The sequence below is a fragment of the Canis aureus genome, chromosome 21 (genome assembly GCF_053574225.1).
Source record: "Canis aureus isolate CA01 chromosome 21, VMU_Caureus_v.1.0, whole genome shotgun sequence".
NCBI classification, from domain to species: Eukaryota; Metazoa; Chordata; class Mammalia; order Carnivora; family Canidae; genus Canis; species Canis aureus.
In genome coordinates, this window is record NC_135631.1 from 38,958,934 (window position 1) to 38,985,449 (window position 26,516).

A 26,516-nucleotide genomic window follows, 5' to 3' on the forward strand; every position below is an offset into this window, starting at 1 on the left:
ATTTACTTTGCTCTAGCATTTCCTCTTTTAGAACTTTATCCCAAGAGGATAATCTGGTGAGAATATAAAGATATATACATTAGGATATTCATCTTTCTGTTTATAATAGAAAGATAGTGTACATTTTAAGTTGTTTCAGTAGGGGAATAATCAAATTTATTTGGCACATTTGTAAAACAAAATATTAGCCTTTAACAATATAATAACCTGACTCTATAGTTTACAATATAGACATATATTCCTGATATATTTTTTAAGATTTTTATTTATTTATTTGAGAAAGAGCCTGAGCAGGGAACCTGATGTGGGACTAGATTCCAGGACCCTGAGATCATGACTTGAGTGAAAGGCAGACATTTAACCCAACTGAGAAACCCAAGTGCCCTTGACATTTTTTTTTTTAAGATTTTATTTACTTATTCATGAGAGACACACAGAGAGAGAGAGGCAGAGACAGGCAGAGGGAGAAGCAGGCTCCATGCAGGGAGCCCGACGCGGGACTCAATCCCAGGTCTCCAGGATCACGCCCTGGACTGCAGGCAGCGCCAAACCGCTGTGCCACCGGGGCTGCCCTAACCTTTTATTAAATGAAAAAAACCAACATAAGACGTTGTACTATTATTTCATATGTTTATATTTATAGTGAGTATTAAATCAGAAAAGGAAAGGAGGGAGAAAAGAAGAGAGCAGAGCACAGCAAAAATTACCCAAAACTTGAATTCAAAGTTGTTTGGGTCCTGTTATAAATTTCTTCTTTTGAATATATCTGGACCCAAAAGTCACTGATTTGTGAAAATACATCCCATTTCTCCTAACATCTGGAACAGAAGATGTCATACAATTTCTCAAGAACCCACTTGTGCTCCTTTATAAGAAAATCATTGCTGATTTTTTGTTTAATAGGAACATAACAGCTTAAGAGGTCAAACCAAAATGTGATGACATAATCTAAGCAAGTCAGCAAAGTCCTAGGTATCTATTTGATAAAAATAGTGAGCAGTCAAGGTCAGTGAAAAGTTAGAACTGCCCTGAGACAACTTTTTTTCATTTCTAAGCAAGAATTTAATATCTGTATACTACTAAAACCTTAGGAAAAGAGCTGATTTCAGTAAATTGGTAAATCTCATTGTCTTAAACAGAATTAAATTTTACTTTTGGGAGGGGGGGTGGGCAAGGGAGAGCTTATTTTCTCAAACCAAAATGTTTTGCTCTAGGAATCAGCAGACTCTGTAAAGGGCCAGATATTAAATATTTTTGGCTCTGTGGGCCACACAGTCTACCTTACTATGCAACTCTCACATTGTAACACAAAGCAGTCATTGACAATGCACAAACGAATGGATATGTCTTGTTCCAATAAAACTTCATTAATAAAAACAGGAGGGCTGTAGTTTGCCATCCCTTCTGTAGAGCCTAAAATCCTTGTTATGAGTCTGGTAAAATTTTGGATATGATGCCTTAATCCCAAAGGTGAAGTTTCTTGATTACTTGACTTGTGTTTTTCATAAAAGGTTTGCTGGAGAGATTTGAAGGCAACTCTGAATCATGGTAACCTAATTAAAGTCTACTCAGTAACTTGGATTTTGAGGAATTGAAATTGCTAATAAGCAAATTAGTTACAAAGAAACAAAAAAGTGATTTGTAGGAACCTGAGAGGGAAGTTTATTAGAATAGCAGAGACTTCAAAATATTGGAATAGGTGGTAAGAAAAAGTTATATATAATATTATCAAGTTAGAATATTAGGAGACTTGAGATGATTTAGGTATTATCCTATCTGATAAAGGAAAATAGACAAAGTATTCTTTCTATGATTCCTTTATTAAGAAGAATATAATTCAGGTAAAAGGAATTTAGATAATATAATTGATCAGGTTCTTAAGTATTATCTTATCAGTCATTTGGATTGTGTATATACATTATAATATGCCTCCCCAAACCCCATTCTTCCTAATTTCTCTCTCAGAAGCTAAGTGCTGTAAAAAAATTTTGATTATATATGTCAAAACCATGATTTTCTTTGGACTCATATTTCTTAAAATGTCTTTTTTTTTCTGGAATACCAGATCATCCATTTAAAATGAGTCAACAGGGGCACCTGGGTGGTCAGTCAGTTGGGGATCTGACTCTTGGTTTCAGCTCAGGTTATAATCTCTGGGTCGTGGGCTAGAGGCCCCTATTGGACTCTGCCTTAGTGTGGAGTCTGCTTGAAGATTCTCTCCCTTTGCCCCTCCTCTCGCTAGTGAGTGCTCTCTTTCTCTCAAATAAACAAATCTTTAGAAATAAAATAGTCGGGATCCCTGGGTGGCGCAGCGGTTTGGCGCCTGCCTTTGGCCCAGGGCGCGATCCTGGAGACCCTGGATCGAATCCCACATCAGGCTCCCAGTGCATGGAGCCTGCTTCTCCCTCTGCCTGTGTCTCTGCCTCTCTCTCTCTCTCTCTGTGACTATCATAAATAAATAAATAAATAAATAAATAAATAAATAAATAAATAATTAATTAAAATTAAAAAAAAAAAGAAATAAAATAGTCAACAGTAGAAAGCAAAGCTTGATAGTAGATGACAATAGGATAGGAATGCTTAATAGAGTTGCTCACCTAGCCTTACTTTCACTGCCTTATGTTGCCTCTTTTGGAAGGCATTGCCAGAAGCCATGTACTGGTGATTTTATCTTTAAAAAAAGAATATCTTTATATTTGGAGCAGGAGGTGGCATGGTTTGCCTTGTGTGTCATTTGTAAGCCCAGCTTCCTAATGCTCCCTCCCTAATACAGGATACTGACTTAGAAAGCTTTACTTGAAATAACCTTACAATTCTGGCTTTGTATATCCTTTATGTCCTGTGTATGAAATTTGTTCCTTGTAATTAGTGTAGCTCTGGAAGTTGTAGGACTCGAGTTGCAGAAATGAAGAAATACCTTTTGTGTTACCGTATCTTAGTATCTACATGTTGAAACTTGAAGTTAAATGAAAAATTGAGAACTTTCTGAACATGTTTGATTTTGAAAGAATTCTTTCTTATCTGAGAGGTTGGAATTTTAGCCTTTCAAGTAGTTTTTATTCTCTATTAGACAAATGTATATTACAAATATATGGGGTTTTTTGGTTGTGTGTTCTGATTAGCTAATAGTCAACATCAGTTTTACCCTACAGTGTGTGTAATTTTCCAGGAAAACCCAGTGGTCTCTGGACAAGGACAAGATCCTTTTCCCCTAGAGACAGCAAGAAACCAAACATGTTTCACATATTTTACTTTGTTCAACCTGGGATAATATACACATTGTGTAGTCCACATTTCTTTTTAATTGTAATATATTTTTACCTGGCTTCCTTTAGGATGCAGTAGGAGATTATATAAAAGGAGTGTCTGTTGGTAACTGAGGAGAGAGATAATCATCTTTGCCCAACTATTCTATGTCATTTTTTATCACTAAAGGCTTAATTTCCCAGCATCAGGTTTACTTTAGAACTTAGAATTAAATAAATTGGGTCCAATAAAGGGCAGTTTTCAGTATACATTATAGATAAGTATTATGAATTATCTTGGGGTCAGATTTTAACCACTTTATTCCCAAGTTGCTTTGTTTAGGGTCATTTAAAAATTGAAAGAAAAACGTCTTGTATACAAATGTTTTTTCTTCACATTTTACTAAAAGTATAATTTTTGACATTATTTTCACCACACTCCCTAATTTGTTTCCACTTTGAAGTAGTAAAGTTCCTGATAAAATAGGCTTTTTAAGAGGTTTTTCATATATATATATATATACATATATATATATATATGTATATATATATATATATATGCATATGCGCTTTGGCCTTCTCAGGGCATTCAGACAGAATATTAAAAGTTCAGTTGCCATGAGGAAGAAGCAGCTACTTAGTACTGACTCTCCAACATCATTCTCTTACTTCTTTATCTCTAACTTTGTTAGCTTTCCCTTGAACTTGAAATGTTGGCTTTTTGAAGACTGGGGTCAATGATGACAGATTTGAGTGTCAAACCAGAACCACTGTAATTATGATTTTCTTCTCCCAACTGAAAAATACCTGTTCAATTCCAGAACTTTGAAAAGAAATATTTAGATATAAACAAGCTTCACCCACTCTTTAAGTGACTCCCTTTATCTCCATTTCTGTCTCTCTAAGAAATGCAACAAAATCTTAGCCAGAGTAAGTGTTCACTATTAGCAGTACCTTTTTAGCCCCAACAAATTTGCTAAAAGGAGAAAATATAGGATAGTTTTGATTTGGGGGCACCTGGGTGGCTCAGTTGGTTAGTGTCTGCCTTCAGCCCAGGTCATGTTCCCAGATCCTGGGATGGAACCCCACATTAGCCTCCCTGTTCAGTAGGAAGTCTGATTCTCCTTCTGCCACTCCCCTGCTCATGCTCTCTCTCTCTCAAATAAATAAATCTTTTTTAAAAAGTTTGATTTTTGTTAACTTTGCTATTCTCTGTATCTTCATGAGATAAAACTCTTTAAATATTGAAAGTTGATAATAAACTAAATGTATCAATGGTGCTTAATAGTCTTGGCTGTCAAGGATCCCCTGCTTATGTACTCTCCTTTCTATATATTAGGTTGCAGAGTAAGGATTTTTATCAATAAGTTATGCAAGTTACTATGGACATAGGGATTTTTTGTTATCTAGATGTAGATTTGTAGATTTCAAATTCTGCTTTCATTTTAAGGTGAAAGATGGCATAACTATGGGGAAAATAAAAACTTTGCAAGACTCTTAGTGCCTTATCCTACTGTTGAAGTGGAGTCTTTTATTTCAAGTTTATCATTTCAATTACTATAATAAGAATGATTATACTTACAGTTTTTCTTTTTTCCTAGACTCATCCTCTGGATGTCTAAAGGCCACAACTCATCAGGGTGCAATCGATGTGTATGTCAGCCATCTAGGGCAAGTGGAGTTGAAATCCCATAAAGGTTAGCCAAGTGGAATGTTTTATTTTGATATATGGTATACAGAAGGTTTTATGTAACATCCAGGAAACAGATGGTCAGATTATTTTCTCTCTACTGACATCATGAGCTCAAGAAAATTTCTCATGATAGAACTTGATTTAAAGACTGACTGGGGGGCACTTGGGTGGCCCAATTAGTTAAGCATCTGCCTTTAGCTCAGGTCATGATCTTGGGGATCAAGCCCCGCATTGGGTTCCCTGCTCAGTGGAGAATTTGTTTCTCCTTCTCCCTCTGCCCCTTCCCCCCACCTCCCACTCCTCTCTCTCTCTCTCTCTCTCTCTCAAATGAATAAATAAAATCTTTAAAAAATAAAAGACTCACCAGAGGGGCACCTGGCTGTCTCAGTTGGAGGAACATGCAACTCTTGATCTTGAAATTGTAAGTTTGAGCTCCACATTGGGTGTAAAATTTCTTGAAAATAAAATCTTTTTTAAAAAAAGAATAATAAAGACTGACTGGGATACTAATAACTCTCTGGATCAATGATTTTTGAAACTTTTGGAACAGGTGGCTATAAAGACTGTTGTTACCTTTGTAGTACAAACAAAAGTGTTACAATATAGTGTCTGTTGTGGAATTATTTAGTGTTAGTGTTTGGATTTCTCAGTTTGGTTTTATGTCTGAAATAGAATATTATTTGGAGGGAAAATGCTCCCATACATTTCTTTTGGCAGCTTTTCTACCAACTTGTTATAGGACCTTCTTGAGCCATCACTCTAGAATAATTCTTTGCAGTGTGTGGTCCTGAAATAAAGATAGCACCAGGAAAGCCCTCTAAAGTAATTGTTGACTTAATCTCTTGAAGTATTAAGTCTTATTATGACATGTCTCTTTATATAATCTTATTTCTGTTACAAATAACTTATTCTAAGAATCCAAGTATTTAATTAAAAATAATATACTTTTTAGTCATATGAAGATTGAATATAAGTCTGTGTACATGGTGGCAAGTGGCTTGTATACTTGGAGTAGCTTGGCCATAGGAGCTGAAGTGACCTGGGTGCAGAAAGTTAAGAAATGTAGCTCCGTCTAAAAAATTTTTTTAAATAAAACTTAGACCTTGCATATTGCTCAGAACAGAGCTATATGTGTATAACAAGGAAAATACTTCCTTACAGAAAGTTGTTCCTGTTGTTAGTTTCTTGGGCATATTTTCTTGGGCAATACATTCTGTCCAACAAGGCTCTCTCATCAGAGTGTCAAAATAAAACTACAAACAGAGGCCTAAATCAGAAGGGTTTTTTTGCTGACACACAGGCGATTTGATTTCTCAAGATTACATTTTTTTCCTTTAAAATTGGATAATATTGCATTATCACTGAATTCCTGAGAGCTTCAGTAATGCCATTCAAGATATTTTGTAAGTTCTATTTAAGTCATATAATGCATTGTCTTATTACGAAGGCCCTAAGAAAAAATGTAATTTACCATAACTAGTAAGAGTACAAAGTTTTCAATAAGTAGCTTTTATATGAAAGTTATTTCTATTTTGTATGGATGGACAAAAAAGTAAAATAAACAAGAAACATTGTTAATCTTTATCTACTTAAAATATCTTTGAGCATTATTTGGGATGCTGATCCAGTAACCTATTGAAATAGCATATGATGTTGCAAAATTTGATTAAGTTTATAATTTTGTGTTTTTCCTATTGGACTGGCATGAAGCTTAAGGACGACTGGAAACCAAAAAAATGTCTTATTTCAGGTATCTTAATTCTAACTATACTTGGGAACAGTAACTTTTTAAAAGAGTAATGGAAAATTATTCAGGGTTCTGTTGCTTAATGCTTAGTGAAGAGATCTAGAATCCTTTCCAACTCTGCCTGTGTCTTACGGTAACAGGGTTTTGGAAACAAACCACTTGAGTGTCCTAGATGTTCTCCATTTCCCCATGTGAAAAAGAATGTGTGCTTGTTTTTCTCTTCCTATGAGTTAATCTTATTAATTCTTTCAAAAAGGCTGTGTTTAGGCTTAAGAGTCAGACCTGCATCTGAGTACTGACTCTTCCATTTAAATATGTCCTTGATGAAACCACTGATCCTTATATAGTGTGCCTTCACTATGTGGTATAGTTAGTATTAGTTCACTTTTTAATTTAAAAAATGGTATTGATCTCAGTAACTATGAAGATGGTTTATGAAGTGAAAGAGTTTGAAGTTGTAGCAAGAGCCCTCCTTTCTAAAAAAGGTAGTTAAAGATAGGACATTTGAGAAAGTTTTCAAGTCATGAGAATTCTTTCATAAACAGTAATGGAGTTCTGATGGTGACAGCTTTTGTTTTTTAAGGATGTGGAGAGAGATGAGGATAGAGCAAGTTGCATTGCTTAACATTTTTAAAGCTCTCAGAGATTTAACACCCCTTTTCATTTAAGAACAGAAAAAAGTATTCATAAAATTACCACATTTAATATATTTAGAAATAAAAAGTCCTACAAAAAAATTTTTTTAAACTATTATTTTCTACTTTTAAAGTATGGTTGGTAGAAAAGCATGCATCTTCTATTCATTCTGAAATTCCCCAGGTTTTTTTTTTCCCCCTGAATCCCTCATATCTGTTGTTATAGGAAATCTCCTATCAGTAGTTTATATTTAAAAACTGAAAAGTAGTTTGTTTTTTAAATAAAATAACCTAGTTGTAGTGATATGCTTTGTCGTGTACTCCCACCTCACACATTTTGAGCAGTAATTATGAGAGTTTATCAGTTTTACTTCAGACTTTCCAGCTCCAGTTAGGAAGGCTGAGAAGATACGAAGTTAGACCCTGACATCATGACCCGAGCTAAAGGTAAAGGTCATGATCTTAACTAACTAAGGTACCCAGGTATCCTGCACCGCTGTTTAAATAAAATGTGCTAAGGAGTAAAGATGGTGTCCCAAGAGCATGCTACCCTTTCAGTCATTTTTCAAATAACCCCTGGTACTTTTGATTTCTTTGCATTAATAAACTTTTTAAAATTTATTACAGGCTCTATTCTTGTCAAGGTCGCACCTTCCATTCAAGCTTATTTACAGTTATCAGGGAAAGAGGTTAATGTAAACTCAGAAGTCCATGTTCAAGAAATGACTGAAGTTCACAAAGAGGATGGCGTAATTATTACTGGTAAGGGTGCTGCATTTTGCTATGTAAGATGAATAGTCATTGTTCACACATAAGTAGAAATATAGTACACTTTACTTAACTGCAGCTTTAGTCTTTTATTCCTTTCCATCATCACATTTTGATGTTTGACACTCTTTTCTTCCAACTGCTTATCAGTAAGTAGCACAGTACAGACATTTAGTTTGAGATACTCACTACTAACCTGTTAATTGGATTAAATCAATTTAAATAATTTTTCTATCTCCAAAGCATAGTTGCACACCCATGTTCATAGCAGCATTATTCACAGTAGCAAAAAGGTAAAAGCAACCCAAATGTCTATTGATGGATGAATGGATATGTGAGATATGGAAAATACCTACAATGGAATATTATTTCACCTTAAAAGGGAAGAAAATCTTGTCATATGATACACATGGATGAACCTTAAGAACATCATGCTAAATAAAATAAGTCAAAAAAATAAATAAATAAATAATAAATAAATAAATAAATAAATAAATAAATAAATAAATAAAATAAGTCTGTCACAAAAAGACTGTATGATTCCTCTTTGTATGTGATACCTGAAGTAGTCAGATTCATAGAAACAAAGTAGGGGAAGGGGAAAATGAGTTGTTCAATGAGTATAGTTTTGCAAAATGAAAAAGTTCTGGAGATCTGCACAACAATGTGAATATACTTAACATTACTGAACTGTAAGATTTATGTTATGCATTTTTTACTGCAATCTAAAATTTTTTGAAACCATGCATTTTTTTTCTGGTATAGCTGCTTTCTAATTCTTGGCCTTAAAAATCATCTAAATATATATAGTGCAATATTTAAAGTTAACTTTGCATGATTGGAATAAACACAAATTTGGATTGGTATTATGCACATTGTAAACTTGCTCTTTTAATACAACAAATTCTCAGTCCCAGAAATGTGAATGGTTTTGCACATTTTTTCTGACTACTTCTGGCTGCATTGATGGCTGATACTATTTTTTAAAATATTCATCGTACACAGATACATAGTAAATACATGTACACAGTACCAAAAAAAAAAGGAATGAATTCTGGTGAAGGTTTCCTTTAAATGTTACAAGAATGGCATTGAGAAGGAGACTGAAAAAGGGCATGTGGCGGTGTCTTCACAAGATCAGATTTCAGTTCTATTTTTTTTATTTTTTTTAAGATTTATTTATTTATTTATTTATGATAGACATAGAGAGAGAGAGAGAGGCAGAGACACAGGAGGAGGGAGAAGCAGGCTCCATGTCGGGAGCCCGATGTGGGACTCGATCCCGGGACTCCGGGATCGTGCCCTGGGCCAAAGGCAGGTGCCAACCGCTAAGCCACCCAGGGATCCCAGATTTCAGTTTTAAATACAGGCATACCTCAGAGATACTGTGCGTTCACTTCCATACCATTGCAATAAAGCAATTCAAAAGAATATTTTCAGTTTCCCAGTGCATATAAAAGCTATGTTTATACTATAGTGCAGTTGTTAAAAGTATACAGTAGCACTGCATTTTTAAAAAAAATGCAGCTACCTTAATTAAAAATGCTTTATTGCTAAAAAACAAAACAAAAAACATGCTAAGCATCATCTGAGCTATCCATAAGTGATCATCTTTTTGCTTTGATGTTGATGGCTGGTGATTGATAAGAGTAGTGTTTGCTGAAGGTTGAAAGTTGAGATGTCCATGACAATTTCTTAAATTAAAACAACAGTGAAGTTTGCAGCATTAATTCCTCCTTTCACAAATCATTTCTCTGTAGCACATGATGCTGTTTGATAGCATTTTACGCACAGTAGAATTTCCAAATTAGAATCAATCCTCTCAAATTCTGCTGCTGCTTTATCAAGTAAGTTTATGTAATAGTCTAAATTCTTTGTTGTCATTCCAACAATCTTCACAGCATCTTCACCAGGAATAGATTCCTTCTCAAGAAACTACTTTGTTTATCCATAAAAAGCAACTCTTCATGCATTAAAATTTTATCTTGAGATTGCAGCAATTCAGTCACAGCTTCAGACTAGTTCTCCTTCTAGTTCTTTTCCTCTTCCTACCATATTGTATTTACTTCTTCCACTGAAGTCTTGAACCCCTCAAAGTAATCCATGAATCAGCTTCTTCCAAATTCCTGCTAATGCCAATATTTTAACTCTTTCCATGAATCATGAATGTTCTTACTGGCAGCTGAATGATTAATCCTTTTCAGAAGGTTTTTAATTAAAAAAAAGAAGAAGGTTTTTAATTTATTTTGTCCAGATCCATCGTGAAATCACTTTTTATGGCAACCATAGCTTTATGAAATGTATTCTTAAACAATAAGACTAAAAGTTGATTTACTTTTTTTAAGATTTTATTTATTTATTCACGAGAGACACACAGAGAGAGAAAGAGGCAGAGACACAGGCAGAGGGAGGAGCAGGCTCCATGCAGGGAGCCCAACGTGGGACTCTGGGACTCGTTCTGGGGTCTCCAGGATCATACCCTGAGCTGAAGGCGGCGCTAAACCACTGAGCCACCCGGGCTGCCCTGAATTTACTTCTTGATCCATATGCTACAGAATGGATATCGTGTTAGCAGGCATGAGGACATTAATCTCATTGTACATCTCCATCAGAGCTCTTGGGTGACCACTGCATTGTCAGTGAGCAGTCATATTTGAAAGGAATCTTTTTCTGAACAATAGGTATCAACAATGGACTTAAGGTATTTAGTAAACTATGTTATAAACAAGTGGGCTGTCATCCAGGCTTTGTTGTTCCATTGATTGAACACAGAGTAGATTTAGCATAATTTCGAAGAGCCCTAGGATTTTCAGAATGGTTAATAAGCATTGGCTTCAACTTAAAGATAGCAGCTGCATTAGTCTCTACCAGGAGAGTCAGCCTGTCCTTTGAAGTTTTGAAGCCAGGCATTGACTTTTCCTTTCTAGCTATGAAAGTCCTAGGTGGCATCTTCCTCCAACATAAGGCTGTGTGTATACATTGAAAATCCTCTTGTTTACAATAGCCACCTTCATTAAAGATCTTAGCTAGATCTTCTGGAACTTGCTGCAGCTTCTACTTTAGCCTCTTGTGCTTCACCTTGCATTTTTATGTTATGGAGACAGCTTCTTTCCTTAAACATCATGAACCAGCCTTGGCTAGCTTCAAACCTTTTTTCGTGTAGCTTTTTCACCTCAGCCTTCATAGAATTGGAGAATGTTAGGGCTTTACTCTAGATTAGGCTTAGCTTAAGGAAATGTTGTGGCTGGTTTGATCTTCTATCCAGACCACTAAAACTTTCTGCATGTCAGCAATATGGCTGTTTTGCTTTCTTATCATTTGTGTGTTCAGTGGAATCATACTTTCAGTTTTCCTTCAGGAACTTTTTTTTTGCATTCATAGCGTGGCTAACCATTTGGCACAAAATGCCTAGCTTTAGGCTTCCTCAATAAGCTTAATCATTTTTAGCTTTTGCTTTAAAAGTGAGAGATGTGTGACTCTACCTTTCACTTGAACACTTAGAGACTATTTTAAGGTTATTAACTGGCCTAATGTTGTTGGCAAAATATTGTCCTGTCTCAGGAACTAGGGAAGCCTGAGGAGAGAGAGACTGGGGACTGGCCAGTCCATGGAGTAGTCAGGACACATACTTACCAGTTAAGTTTGCAGTATTGTATGGGTGCATTTCTGTGCTTCAAAAGTCACATTACTAACATCAAAGGTCACTGATCACAGGTCACCATAACAAGTGTAATAATAATAATGAAAGAGTTTAAAATATTGTGAGAATTACCAAAATGTAATACATAGATACTAAGTGAGCAAATGCTGTTGGGAAGAAGGTGCCAATAGACCTTCTTAGTGCAGGGTTGCCACAGACCTTCAATTTGTGAAAAATGCAAGGTCTACAAAGCACAATAAAGCAAGGTATGCCTTTGTTCATTTTATATATCATAAAAGTTAAAGTAATTTGTTAAAAATCATAGAATCTTAACAAAAAGCATGACAAGTAATAAAAATAAGTCCTGTACACCCACCCTCAGGTCTAACCCAAAGCATAATGAGCAGACTCATAGTGACATAGTGAAAATTTGATGAAAATTTAACCATATTAAAAGGAGTAAGAATCAATTTCTTGTGATCTAATCTCTGAAGTTTAATAAGGAGACAATAAAAAAAATAATGAGACAATAGAGTTGCCTTTTTCGGCTCTAGTAATCTTTTTTTTTAAAGATTTTTTAAGATTTTATTTAACTTATTTAAATAAAATCTCATGAGAGACACAGAGAGAGAGGCAGAGACACAGGCAGAGGGAGAAGCAGGCACCCAATTCAGGACTCCATCCCCGGACAAAGATCATTCCCTGAGCCAAAGGCAGAGGCTCAACCACTGAGCCACCCAGGCGTCCCTTGACCATAGTAATCTAAAGCAATAATATGAATCTGTTTAATAATGTTCTGAATTATAGCATAATTAAATTATTTTACATATGTTAAGAATGTTTGAATTAGAAATTATTTTGTCATTTTTTGTTCTGTTACTCATAGAATCTTGTGTCTTTCTGAAATTTACTTTTAGCTTTAATTTAGTTTTAAAACCCTATTTTCAACACTTTAGCCATTAAAAAAAATAATAAACCTCATTAAATGATTTAAGAACACTTACTAGTCCTGTCACTGGATGAAATCAGTATCCCAGGCCTGATCTCTCTTTTTTCTGGCCCATTCTTATTCTGTTAAACTAGTACTACATCAAGCATAATATATTTGAAAACAAACATCATCTTTCCTTTGCCTAGCTCCTGTCTTCTGTATTTTCCTTTATTTTGTCAGTCACTCAACAAACTTTTATTGATTATTGAATCAAGCACTGCTAGAAATTGGGAATAAAAGATCTCTCTGTCATCTGGGAAGCTCATATCCTAGTAAGTAAGACAAATCAATGAACACAATGAAGTGGAATAAATGTATTAATTATATGTATATGATATAGTGAAAGGGTTTATATGACACATCTAAATTAGACTAGCATTATGAGTTTGAAGAAGTGAGAGAAGTCCAGCATACCTGGAGTATAGAGAGTAGGGGAAAATGGTATAAAGAAAGGCTGGAGGGCAGCCCGGGTGTCTCAGCAGGTTAGCGCTCGTTCGGCCCAGGTCGTGGTCCTGGAGTCCCAGGATCGAGTCCCACATCGGGCACCTTGCATGGAGCCTGCTTCTCCCTCTGCCTGTGTCTCTACCTCTCTTGCTCTCTCTGTGTCTCTCATGAATAAATAAATGAAATTAAAAAAAAAGAAAAGGCTGGAGACTTTGGGAGGGGTCAGATCATATAAGGCTGATTTGGATTTTATACTAAGTGCATTGCAAAGGCACCAGAAGGTTTTCATCTGGGTTTACACAACCAAATCTATGCATTACAAAGATCATTGAATGTTGAGTGGAGAAAGATTGGAAAGAGCAATGGTGAGTGAAGGAAAAGCTAATTAGCATGTTACTGTAGTAAATCAGGAGACCAAGGTCAGTGGCCTGGACTCCACAGTAATCTATCTTAAACTCCACAAACAAATACATAAACCTTCAAAAAATTTTGGTTGACGAAATAGATGAATGCTATGAGGAAGATAACACGCTTACTTCATGAGCTATTATGAGACTCCTCAGAGTATTTAATTCTTTTTGTGTTATATTTTATTATGTCTTACACTCCAGCCCCTCCTTCCTAAACCAGGAAGGCCCAAGTTGCAGAATGAAGTTTATTTCCCGCCCACAGCGTAAGAATCTAGGTACTTAAAAAAAAAAAAAAAAAAATCTAGATACTGATCAACAGAATTTTTTTCTTTTTTTTTTTTTTTAACTTTTTTTTAGTGGCTTTATTGAGATTTTTTTTTTTTAAGATTTTATTTATTTACTCATGAGAGGCACAGAGAGAGAGAGAGAGGCAGAGACCTAGGCAAAGGGAAAGCAGGCTCCATGCAGGAAGCCCAATGTGGGACTCCATTCCAGTACTCCGGGATCACGCCCCGAGCTGAAGGCAAACTCTCAACCACTGAGCCACCCAGGTGTCCCCAGAATTTTTTCATAGAGTACGACATGACATACCATGAGCCCCAGATGTATCTAAAGATTGTCTCTCATATTAGGTTAAATCCATTAGAGTAATTATGCAGAGGGACCTCAGATAAAAACAGAGCAATCCCTTTGGAGAGCTGTATGAACAAGTGACTGAGTTTATAGAAACTTTCATAATTCATTTTAATTCTAAAACTGGGGGATCCCTGGGTGGTGCAGCGGTTTAGCGCCTGCCTTTGGCCCAGGGCGCGATCCTGGAGACCTGGGATCGAATCCCACATCAGGCTCCCAGTGCATGGAGCCTGCTTCTTCCTCTGCCTGTGTCTCTGCCTGTCTCTCTCACTGTGTGCCTATCATAAATAAATAAATAAATTTTTTAAAAAATTGTTAATTCTAAAACTGGTGCCCAGAAGGCCACAGACCTTTTTATCAAATGGATGGAATAATTTAAGAGGCCTAGAAAATCAGAGCAGATTGCTTTTTCTGTGGAGATTTCCAACATAAAACCCAGTTTTGGAAATAATGAGCAGCTTTATATGTGAGTTGTTATTATAGGCAGCTGAGCTCAGCTCATCTGGGCTTTCCTTACAGAGCCTATGAGGCATAGCAACAGAAATACCCTCACTGCTAAGAAGTCTGGATTGTATCTGTAGCATGACTGCTGCATGATTTCTGCAAAAAAAACCCTGCCAGTAAAAATTAGTCCCTAGGGCTCAGGCTTCCCACAGGGTTTGCTGTGTCAGCTTTGTAATTTTGTTTGATTTCCTGTTTCATGGCTTCCCTCACTGTCGCTGTCACTAATAACTGTACATTGTACAATTCTTAAAGTAATTTATAAGTATTATATCCTATTCTGGGGACAAAGGAAGCCTAGGACTCTCAGGCTGAAACGTTTATGTACTTTAAAAGCTGTACACAATGTGTATTCTTTGGAGTGCATTTTTTAATCCTTAGAAGATCCTTGATTCCAAGTTTTGTGCTCTACCCATATATGGCAAATTCAACGAGTGGTGAATGGCTTAGGTAAGATATTTCTTGGAAGAAATTGATTTCTCAGGACGCCTAGGTGACTCAGCGGTTGGGCACCTGCCCTCAGCTCAGGGTGTGATCCTGAGTGAGATATGAAACCTCACTGTGGTGTATCAAGACATTCTGGGACCCAAAACCACAGCAGCACAAAATCCTCTTGTCTTAAAGGCCCCAGGTTAGATGTTTAGAAAGTATTGCAGATAAAGCATGTTGCCAGCCAATGATGTTTACTCTTGTCTGCTTAGTAGAGAGGGTAATACTACTGAGTTCTCTTTATTTTACTCAAACTAGAAATGTAAATTAGAATATAAAAAATGAATTCATTTTGGAACAGACCACCAAGTCAAAAGAGAGTTCTCAGCTTGTTTTTAGGCCAGAGTTAGACGTTTAGTGGTATTGTGATTTATAATGGAAAACTGGTTCATAGATTAGAAAAGATGCTGAAATGGGACTAAGCCCACAGAAAGCTACTTTTAAGATCTAGCGACAGTGTTTTCCCTACAAGTGGGAAAAAAACTAGTTTTTGATATGACTCATAGAAATAATTCTTTTTTTAGAGCACATTGAAGTTTGAGTTTTCTCCAACCTTATAACACATGGATTTGTCAGTCATGTAAATGTGCCTTAAGATGACATGGAAGAAATTCCATAAGAACAAAAAATGCTATAGGTTTATGGCTGTCTGCTTAAAAATACTTTGACAGGAAGCTAATGTAGAAAAATTGCCTTTAGATTGTTTGTAGTTTTAAAGTGTTTTTGTTTCCCCATCATTTTGTTAAAGTGTAAGATACTGGGAATGTCATAGATAATTACACATCAACTTTGTTCATTAATGTTTACCAAAGGTTTTGTTTCTTTTCATCTGCAAACTACCTGTAAGGCTAGATAGTAAATATGTTAGACTTTACATATTCTTTTGGGGTTTGTTTTTTTTGTAACCCTTTAAAAATGTAAAGCTCATTCTTAGCTTTTAGGCCATAAAAGCGGGCCTCAGGCCAGATTTGGCCTGTGGGCTGTAATTTGTTGACCTCTAGACTAGAGATCAAAGTGAAAAATCCCTAATCTTAGAGCATATGAATTATGCTTGTAATGCCTGGGGATTTTTGTTTGTTTTTATTTTTGTATTTATTTTGTTCACTTAAGAAATATTGAACCGCAGCCAAATCTTACCCTGAATGACCTCTTCCCAGTAGTAAGGAAAAAATGATTTGAGGAAAAAGTGTAATTATGTAAGATTTTAGAAACAATGCAACCATAAAAGATAGATACAATGGCAAATAAAAACACAGAAAAATGTTCAGCATCACTAGCCATCAGTGAAATGCACATTAAACCCAAATGAGATACTACCTATTCGAATGGGTAAAATAAACATTAAAATATTTGGTTATAGAATTGTGTATGGTTAGAGGTTTTATTTGTAAAACATATGCATTAAAAATAATAAAATTTCAGAATCATTATTTTCATGTTTCACAAGTGTATGATTTATTGTCCCAGCCAGTTGGTAAACTTCTTGAGGATATTAACATGTCTTTGTACATCTTTTGAATGTGAAGGTATAAACTACTTTAGCCTGGTGCTTCCCCTAGTGGGTGGTCAGTAGTGTTTATAATGTAAAATGGGGATCCTCCAGCTATGAATCATTGAAGTTAAATCTGCTGCTAATAAGGCAGCACCAGAATTATCCTTCTGACCCAAATGTTAATAAACTCTGTTATAAGGGTCGGGAAAGGGAAGTGGAGGCTGGGAACAGGGAGGAGAAGGGGCAAGCTCACCTTAGCCAAGAAGCTTTTTAAGCCTATTTTGAAACCAGAAAATTAAAGTCTGCAAATTCCTACTTAAAGCCCTATCTTTGTTCACACCTAGTGTGATTAGGTCAGGTATATTTGGGGTTAAATAATGATTAATGCTTCTCAACTAGGTATTTGGGGGTAAATAAAATAACTTGGAGATTCGTATATTTGGGTAGATTTGGACAGGACAGATTTAGAGAGCAAACACTGGAGTTTAAAACATGTTCTGAGGGGCACCTGAGTGGCGGCACAGTTGGTTAAGTGTCCGACTCTTGGTTTCAGCTCAGGTCATGATCTCAGGGTTGTGAAATCGAGCCCTGCATCAGACTGTGTACTCAGCACAGAGTGAGCTTCAGAATCTCTCTCTTTCTCCCTCTGCCTGTCTTGTCGTATTCGTTCTCTCTCTCAAATAAGCAAATATTTTTTTAAATGTCCTGAGAAACAGCTTTTTCTCCCACTTAATGGAAGGCAAACTACATAAGGATAGGGTTATTTCCCATTTTTTTTGGCCAATAAAACATCGATTATCATTGGCAAAGGGTTAAATAAGGAACAAGTTTCCTGCAACTGCAAGTTCCAAAATGTGTTGCAAGATTTTTGTAGGAAGGAATTTATGAACTTTACAAATTAGAATAGTCCCCACAGATTCAGACCAAAGAGTGAAGAGCTTTCAATAAATTACTTATGGGCAAGATAGGGAAAGCCATTTTCAAGCAACCTAAATGGAATTGTATAAACCATCTTGCTTTTTGAGTATTATCTCTAGACTAAAATTGCTGTGTGTTCATTTTGTTAGTAGCAGTAGCATTGTGTGTAGTGTGAGGGCCAAGGGTGGGCTGCCCCAAGATGGATCACTTTGGCATAAAGATTATTTCAATTTAAAAGTAATCAAAACCCAGCAGGTGCTGGAAAAGCTGTCTGCCTCCCCCTCAATTGCCTAAATTTACATTGGAAAGGAGAGCCTGGGCCAGCATGAGAGCTACTAACAGAGGCTCCCCTTTACCTAAGAAACTCACCTGCATAAAAGGGCAACTGTTGTTTTTCAAAACATCTTTCATATTCCTGCTTATGGCCTTCTCCCCTTTGTATCTTCAGGCCCTATCCCTCTCCTTAGTTCAAATAAGTTTTGTGTTGCCTCATTGTCTTTAGGATTTCATGCCTGTGTGTGTTCCCCATATGTACACCTATTAAATTTGATTTTCTTCTGTAAATCTGTCTCAGGTCAATTTAAGTCCAGCTAGAAGAACCCTAGGGGCAGAGGAAGGTCTTCCTCACCAACAGTAGCCTCTACTGCTGCAAAAGGAAAGGAGTAGATTGGCTACTCTTTCCATAAGCAAGAAAAGCATGATTGGGGAGGTAATAAATAAATCTATTGAGGAAAAAATCTTAGTTGGAAAAACATTACTATTGTTGATGCTTTGCTACTGATGCCAAATAGTGTAAAAAAATAATAATAATGAAGTTAGAGCAACCAATCTTCAGGATTTCCAGTTCTTTCCTCTACACTTACTTGAATTACTAGAAAAAAAATCTGTATTACAGAAAAACTGTTAGGTGCAAGTACCTCAAAAATTCATGACCTACCAAATTCAGCACAGGCACAAAAAAGAAGAACATTTGAATTGACAAAGCTGAACCCCTTAATAATGAGTTGGAAGAAAAAGAGAAGCTTTTGTGAATTAACAAAATTCAACCAGGTAAATTTAAAGATCTAATTGGCTTTATTGAACGATTCATGAATTGTTTGAATTGTGCGGCACCTCACCTAGCAAGTAGAGAGGAACTCCAGGAAGTTGTACCAAATGGCAGATTTTTCTAGAGGATGGGGGGACAGGAAAGTTATTAGCAAAAGAAAAGGATTGTTCCAGGCTAGGCCAGGGGGGAAAAACAAAGGGGTCTTATTCACAAGAGCTTGTCTATCTCTAGGGGATGGAAAGGGCCCTTGTGTCACTCACTGGCACTGACTGAAAAATTCCTGACTGACCAGCTAAGACTCCATTGCTGGGGTAGTTTGAAACTGTAGTTAGATTATGTATTAAGCACCTGTTTGGGAACTCAGTCTAAGTGACACCATTTGGGCTTGTGGTATTTTTTTTGTTTTTTGTTTTGTTTTTTTTACATTTCTAACATCAGGAATTACCACTAGAAATGAGATTTTTAACCAGTTTACTGAGAAGTAATGATGGCATTGAAATATAGCAAGAGAAGTAGAAGGGAATAACTCCAGAAGTCATTGGATACTTGAAAGATGCAATGAACTCTAAGACATAGACAAGATTATGGCTCAGATTAAAGGGGAGGCAAGAACTCAGAGAAGAATTTGTATCCAAGATATACTTTATATCAAAGACACGAAGATTGGATTGGTGTCCAACACCTTTTCATCAACTAAGAACATCACATGTTACTAACAAAGGAAAAAACTATACTAAAGAAAAGAGTTATTTCCTGATTTGTGTGCTTGGATTCAGTTCAGATTTGATTGATCTCTTATTTGTTTTTAAAGATTTTATTTATTCATGAAAGACAGAGAGAGAGAGGCAGGCTCCATGCAGGGAGCCCAGTGTGGGACTTGATCCTGGGACTCCAGGATCACACCTCGGGCTGTAGGTAGGCGCTAAACTGCTGAGCCACCCAGGGATTCCCTGATTGGTCTCTTAAATCCAGAATTACAATGGAGCTTTAGTTACCTTGATTTAAAGAAAAAAAAAAAAAAAACGTAGAACTAAAAGAGAGATGGGAAATAAACCTGGTGAGCTCTATGCCTGCTACAGCTTATTCCCTGGAGGTAATTTCCAGGTTGCAGGGCAAGGAGGGGTAATACAGAGCCCAAAAGACTCCTGCAGAGGAGGACACTGGACTGAGCATCTGGGGAGACCAAGACTGCTAGATTTCACAAGAGACCATTCCAGAGAGGAGATGGAGCTGCACACGGTGCCCATGAGGCTTCAGCGAAGTACTGATCAGGAAACTACCTGATACCTGCCTCAGTATGAATAAACCTCAAAATGATTATCTTGAGTGGAAGCACCTAGATTTTTTTAAAAGAATAAAATACATATTATTTTGTTCCATTTATTAAAATTTTAGAAAATGCAACTAATCTGTATGACACAAAGCAGATCAGTGATTGAGGGGTTGGGGAGAAGTGTCTGGAGGTGACAGGAAAGGGGCAGGAGGAAGAGATGACAAAGGAGCACAAGGCAACTTGTAGGAGTGGTGGATATATTCATTAATTTGATTGAAGAGATGGGTTTCACAGTTTTAAGTATGTCAAAACTTAACTGTATTGCATATGTTAAGCACATGTAGTTTGTCAGTTGTACTCTTTTTAAAACCTGCATACAAAAAAAAAGCTAAATACAAATAAAAGAGTAGCTTCCCTTTCAGATGTTCTGAGAAAATGAAAGGAGGGAATAAGCTCAGGTAACCCCTTTGCAGCTCTCCCAACTCAGGCTATCTTTTCTAAGATTTTTGCTGTTCCAAAAGTATCTTTCAGTTTCAGAGATGGGTTGTTAGGATCTATGTAGTCAGATATTGCTCTTGTCAATGAAGATATAACTTTATGCAATTTTGTGTTTCAGGGCTCATGAACCAAGCAAGCAAACATGAAAAATGGATTAAGGCCGATGCCCCAGAAGGCACTGTAAATGTTAGAAGTCAAAGCTGGTTTCAGTCCCTGAAACTGCAGGACTAAAGATGGTTTGAATTATATTTATAATTTTTTTTAACAATGACGGGGTGCCTGGGTGGTTCAGTGGTTGAGCATCTGCCTTTGGCTCAGGCCGGGATCCCGGGGTCCTGGGATGGAGCCTGCTTCTCCCTCTGCCTATGTCTCTACCTCTGTGTGTCTCTCATGAATAAACAAATAAAAATCTTTGCAATTTCTAACAATGATTAACAGATCTGTGACTACAAAATGCAAAAACCATAGTTCATCTCAATGTTGAAAACAACAAATTGGAGTGAATGAATACTGGTGAATTGTCTTGTGGGGGCCTTTTCAAAATTTGTACTTAGCTATTGTATTTGTTTTCTCTTTCCCTGTCATGAAACTACACAAACTTACCGACTTAAAATAACACTTATTTTTAGCTTACAGTTTTGTAGGTTAAGACACCTGCATGGCTATGTTCTCTGCTCAGGGTGGACAAGGCTGGACTCAAGGCATTAACCAGAATATGTTCTCATCTGGATGCTCTGGGGGGAAAAATCTACTTTCAAGCTTGTTCAGATTGTTGACAAAATCCAGCTTCTTGTAACTACTACTGAGCTCTCTCTTTTCTTGCTGTCCATCTGTGATCATTTTAAGTTTCCACGGGCCACTCGCATTCCTCCATTGTAAAGCCAGCAATGATGCATTCAGTGATCCTGGTACTTCAATATCTGATCTTGTCTGCAACCAGCTGGAGAAAGTGCTTTTAAAGACCTCACTGGAGGGCACCTGAGTGGCTCAGTGGTTGAGCATCTGCCTTTGGCTCAGGTCATGATCCCGGGGTCCTGGGATCAAGTCCCACATAGGGCTCCTCGTGGAGAGCCTGCTTCTCCCTCTGCCTGTGTCTCTGCCTCTCTCTGTCTCTCATGAATAAATGAATGAATCTTTAAAAAAATAAAGGGTCAGTTGATTAGATCAGACCTACCTGGAATAATCTTTGTTTTGCCATATACTGTAACATAATCATGGAAGTGCTATCTCATCATATTTATAATTTCCATTTACACTCAAGAGGAGGAGATATACAAAGGCATAGGTAATGGGGGGCAGTTATCTTAGAAATTCTTGCGCCATAGCTCTCTTGTAACATGTTTGCTACTTAGTACTTCTTATGACATCAATGTAAATTGAAGCTATGAATAAAACACATCATAAATGTGATGCTTTTGCCACCGATTCTTAATTTTTTTGTATCATTTAAGATATAATGCATTGGAAAGAGGAGAAAATTCAGCTATTTTATAGTCTGCTGTATGAATATTGATTTTTACTTTTACAGTAGCATACTGTATAATTTCCTAAATTTTTCTTTCAAACCTTACTTTGTCTACTTCTGGGGTATTTAACTTACCCAAGACTGAATAGACCTATCTTTTGGATTATTTTTTTTTATGATTAGGATAAACCAGTTCTTAAATAATGCTTTCTAATAAACCTCAAATACTATGATTTATAATAGTTTCTTGTTAATATTTTATTTATTTGCAGTTCTACTCTTCATATTTACGAGACAAAGTAAACTTCGTGGAACATCTCATAGTATCCTTTAGTTAGTCTTCATGAAATCAAGATTTATAGGAATCCCTGGGTGGCTCAGCAGTGTGGCGCCTGCCTTTGGCCCAAGACATGATCCTAGAGTCCTGGGATCAAGTCCCACATCGGGCTCCTTGCGTGGAGCCTGCTTCTCCCTCTGCCTGTGTCTCTGCCTCTCTCTTGCGCTCTGTCTCTCAAGAATGAATAAATAAAATATTAAAAAAAAAAAAGCTATAGTATTCAAAACAGTATGGTGCTGGCACAAAAATAAACAGATCAATGGAACAGAATAGAAAGACCAGAAATAAACCCACAATTATATGATCAATTTTTTTAAATTTTTTTTAAATTTTTATTTATTTATGATAGTCACACAGAGAGAGAGAGTGAGAGAGGCAGAGACACAGGCAGAAGGAGAAGCAGGCTCCGTGCACCGGGAGCCTGACGTGGGATTCGATCCTGGGTCTCTAGGATCGCGCCCTGGGCCAAAGGCGGGCGCCAAACCGCTGTGCCACCCAGGGATCCCTATGATCAATTTTTGACGAAGGAAGCAAAAGTATGCAATGGGAAAAAAAGACCATCTCTTCAATAAATGGTGTTTTGAAAACTGGACAGCTACATGCAAAAGAATGATACTGGACCACTTTCCTACACCATACACAAAAATTAATTCGAAATGGATTAAGAACCTAACTAAATGTGAGATCTGAAACCATAAAAAATCCTAGAAGAGAGCATAGGCAGTAATTTCCCTGACATCAGCTGAAACAACATCTACCTAGATCTGTCTCCTGAGGCAAGGGAAACAAAAGCAAAAATAAACTGTTCTACAACTCAACACCAAAGAAACAATCCAATTAAATAGAAGAAATTAACAGACATTTCTCCAATTAAGACATCCAGGTGGCAAACAGACACATGAAAAGACACTCAACATCACTCATTTTCAGAGAAATCTAAATCAAATGCATGAGATACCACCTTGTACCCTTTAGAATGGTTAAAATAAAAACCACAGTAAACAACAAACAGGTGAGGATTTAAAGAAAAAGGAACTCTTGCACTATCAGTGGGAATGCAGACTGGTGCAGGCATTAAGGTTCCTCAGAAAATTAAAAAATAGAGCTACAATATGATCCAGCAATCACACTTGTAGGTATTTACCCAAAGAATATGAAAATGCTAATTCTAAGGGATGTATATACCCATATGTTTAATGCAGCATTATTTACAGTAGCTAAATTACAGAAGCAACCCAAATGTCCATTGATGGATGGATAAAGAAGATGTGGTCCACAGTGGAATATTATTCAGCAATAAAGAAGAATGAAATCTTACCATTTACAATAATATGGTTGGAGCTAGAGAGTATTATGCTAAGTGAAATAAGTCAGAATAAGACAAATACCATATGATTTCACTCATATGTCGAATTTAAAAAACAAAAAAAAGTGACAAAATGAGACAAAAAATGATTCTTAACTATACAGAACAAAATGATGGTTACCAGAGGGGAGGTGAGTGGGGGGATCGGTGAAATAGGTGATGGGGATTAGGAGTGCACTTGCCATGATGAGCACTTCGTAATACATGGAATTACTGAATCACTATATCGTATACCTAAAACTAGACCTAAAAGTATTGTATACCTAAAACTAAAACTATACTTAAAACTAATATAATATATTAATATAACTAAAACTAATATAATACTGCACGTTAACTACACTGGAATTTTTTAAAAAGTAATGGAGAAAATAGGTTAAAGACTGATCCGGTATTACCAACACAGGTCATTTGTGACAGAACAGAGTTGTGCTTTTCCCTGGACCCTCAACAGAAATATCAATAGTGATAAAAATCCACAGGTGAAAGCTTAATAAGGAGGTACGCGACAATCCATACCTTTTAGCATAAAATAGGAAGAGCATCTTTTTTGACATAGCATGGTTGTTAAAATTCCTCTGTAGCACAGATGTGATTAAAAAGAGATTTTTCGGGACGCCTGGTGGCTTAGTGGTTAGGCATCTGCCTTCCACCCAGGGTGTGATCCTGGGATCCAGGATCGAGTCCCACATTGGGCTCCCTGCGTGGAGTCTGCTTCTCCCCCTCCCCCCTCTCCCCCCCCCCCCCGTCTCTCATGAATAAATAAACCAAAAAAAAATTTTTTTTAAAGATCTTTCTGAAACATTGCAGGGATATCCTTTCAATTCACATGTAGTTCATATTTCTATTTAACTTATCCCTGACTGTTAAATCAAATGTGAAGGTGAGTCCTGGGTTAAGTGGCATTTAGTTCTTATTGTTAAATGTCTGGAAATAACTAAGAAAGCCTTGTTTCCTTTAAAGATGTATGTCTACATTTTTTAAATCATCACAGATCCTTAAAATCATTACCCAGGCTCAAACTCTTACACTGACTCATATGACCTGACCATCTCTGCTTTCTTTTGTGAAGAAAAGCTTCTAAATTCCTTGTCAAAAACGTCACATCTCTCAGGGTTATTTTATAACTGTAACCTTAGATTTGATAATCTCATCAGCACCATTTGTTCGATGAAGGTAAATTTAAGTAGAAAATTTACATAGTAGCAATACTTGATTTGGCTTTTTAAAAAAATCATGATTAAACCAATTAGAAGAACTAATAATGTATTTAGAAATATTTGTAGTTGGAATAAAAATCAGGAGATGATTTGCTGCTTGGTTACACTGTTGAGATCCAGCTGGTAAAAATACTTTCATCAAATTAAGCTACCAACTTCTAGATTTTTTGTTCTTCTTGCTTGAGGCTGAAGGTCATACTACTTCCTCTTCACCACTGTATATTGAATCTGTCACTGTGATTTCTTCATCTTCTTTAAGTGGTGTTATCTCTTGTTTTGTAAGAGGCTTGCCTTCATAATCATAGCCAAACCAAAGTGGAGGGTCATTAGGGTTATATTCTTGCTGCTGAACCATAGATGACATTCTCCTTGCTGCCTCCCTGCAATAAGAGTGATTTGCATTAGCCAGTTGCAGAAGTAATTGCTAGCGCAGAATTTTCAAACCAGAGCAAATTTATAGTTAAAGAACTGTCTCAAGGCAAATGAATTGGACAGCTCTTTTGCATTCCTGAGAGAGTATGCAAATATTCAGGATCCCAAAGTTTAAGTAGCTCGGTAGCTCTCTGGTTCAGTGGGATCAGAGATTAACAGACTCAGTGAATGGTTAGGGAAACTATGCATGGCAATGGAGTGGGAACACTGAGGCCACTCTAGTGCTCTTGAGTGAGCCTTCTGCCCCGCATCTCTAGTTTCTTTGATGAGGGAGTACCCTAACCAGCCAATCTATGAAGTCCCACCATGGAGGAGCTCTTAACCCAGAGTCCACAGATCCCTGTTGGATAGATGGATGAACTTCAGGGAAGTCCATGAATTCCCTGAAAATTTATGCAGTTTTGTATCTAATATATATTTTTCTGAGGAGAGGGTTTGTGCTTCATCAAACTCTCAAAGGTGTCAGTGACCAAAATGATTAAAAATATTACTGTCTTTCTTAGGAAGAAATAAGGAAGAAAGGGAAAAAAGCACCTAAACGTGATTCTGGACCCAAATTTTAAGATAGGTGGGTGGAAGTTTCCACCCCTAACTAAGCAATTCTTAGACAGCAGCTGGGTATCCTACAATTCAACTTAATTTTGACACTGTCTACCCAGAGACAGCATCAGATTCCACAGATTAAAGGCCCATCCTCACTAGACTGCCCTCCACTTCAGATACCAGTTGCAAGTCCAGGTTGTCACTCAGGCTTCTGACTGACTGGCTATAGAGCAAAAGTTCCAACAACCCCGGCCCCCCGCCTGCCCCCACCTTCTTGGGTTTGATTAATTTGCTGGAGTTGCTTACCGAACTCAGAGAAACATTTTGCTTACTGGTTCACTGGTATTTTATAAATGAGTATAACTCAGGAATAGCCAGGTGGAAGAGATATATGGGACAGGGTGTGGGGAAAGGGTACAGAGCTTCCATGCCTTCTCTAGGTGCACCACTCTCCAAATCCACACATACTAACCAACCTGGAAGCTCTCCAAACCCTGTCCATTTAGGATTTTATGGAGGCTTCATTATGTGGACATGTTTGATGAAATCATTGGCCACTGGGGATTGATTTAATCTCTAGCCTCTCTCCCCTCCCAGGAAGTCAGAGGGTGGGACTGAAAGTTCTACCCCTCTGTTCTTGGTTGGTTCCTCTGACAACCAGCTTCCATCCTAAAGTGCTTTCCAAAAGTCACCTCATTAATATAAACCCAGTTGGGGTGGAAAGGAGT

General features: G+C 36.9%; 2 protein-coding genes across 10 annotated transcripts in view; one reads left to right on the top strand and one right to left on the bottom strand.

Annotated features, from left to right (window-relative positions):
* Positions 1-21,835, top strand: part of FAM185A (family with sequence similarity 185 member A) — a 58,465-nt gene extending 36,630 nt beyond the window's left edge. For both annotated transcript variants that reach the window (XM_077863944.1, XM_077863943.1), the window contains 3 exons: positions 4,847-4,942; positions 7,948-8,082; positions 20,544-21,835. In XM_077863944.1, coding sequence (XP_077720070.1) covers positions 4,847-4,942; positions 7,948-8,082; positions 20,544-20,656 — 344 coding nt within the window. In that variant the 3' untranslated portion in view covers positions 20,657-21,835. The remainder of the gene's footprint in view (positions 1-4,846; positions 4,943-7,947; positions 8,083-20,543) is intronic.
* Positions 21,836-24,842: 3,007 nt separating this feature from the next.
* FBXL13 (F-box and leucine rich repeat protein 13) overlaps positions 24,843-26,516 on the bottom strand; it is a 204,777-nt gene continuing 203,103 nt past the window's right edge. For all 8 annotated transcript variants that reach the window (XM_077863928.1, XM_077863934.1, XM_077863930.1 and 5 more), the window contains one exon: positions 24,843-25,193. In XM_077863928.1, the coding sequence (XP_077720054.1) occupies positions 25,007-25,193 (187 nt within the window). In that variant the 3' untranslated portion in view covers positions 24,843-25,006. The remainder of the gene's footprint in view (positions 25,194-26,516) is intronic.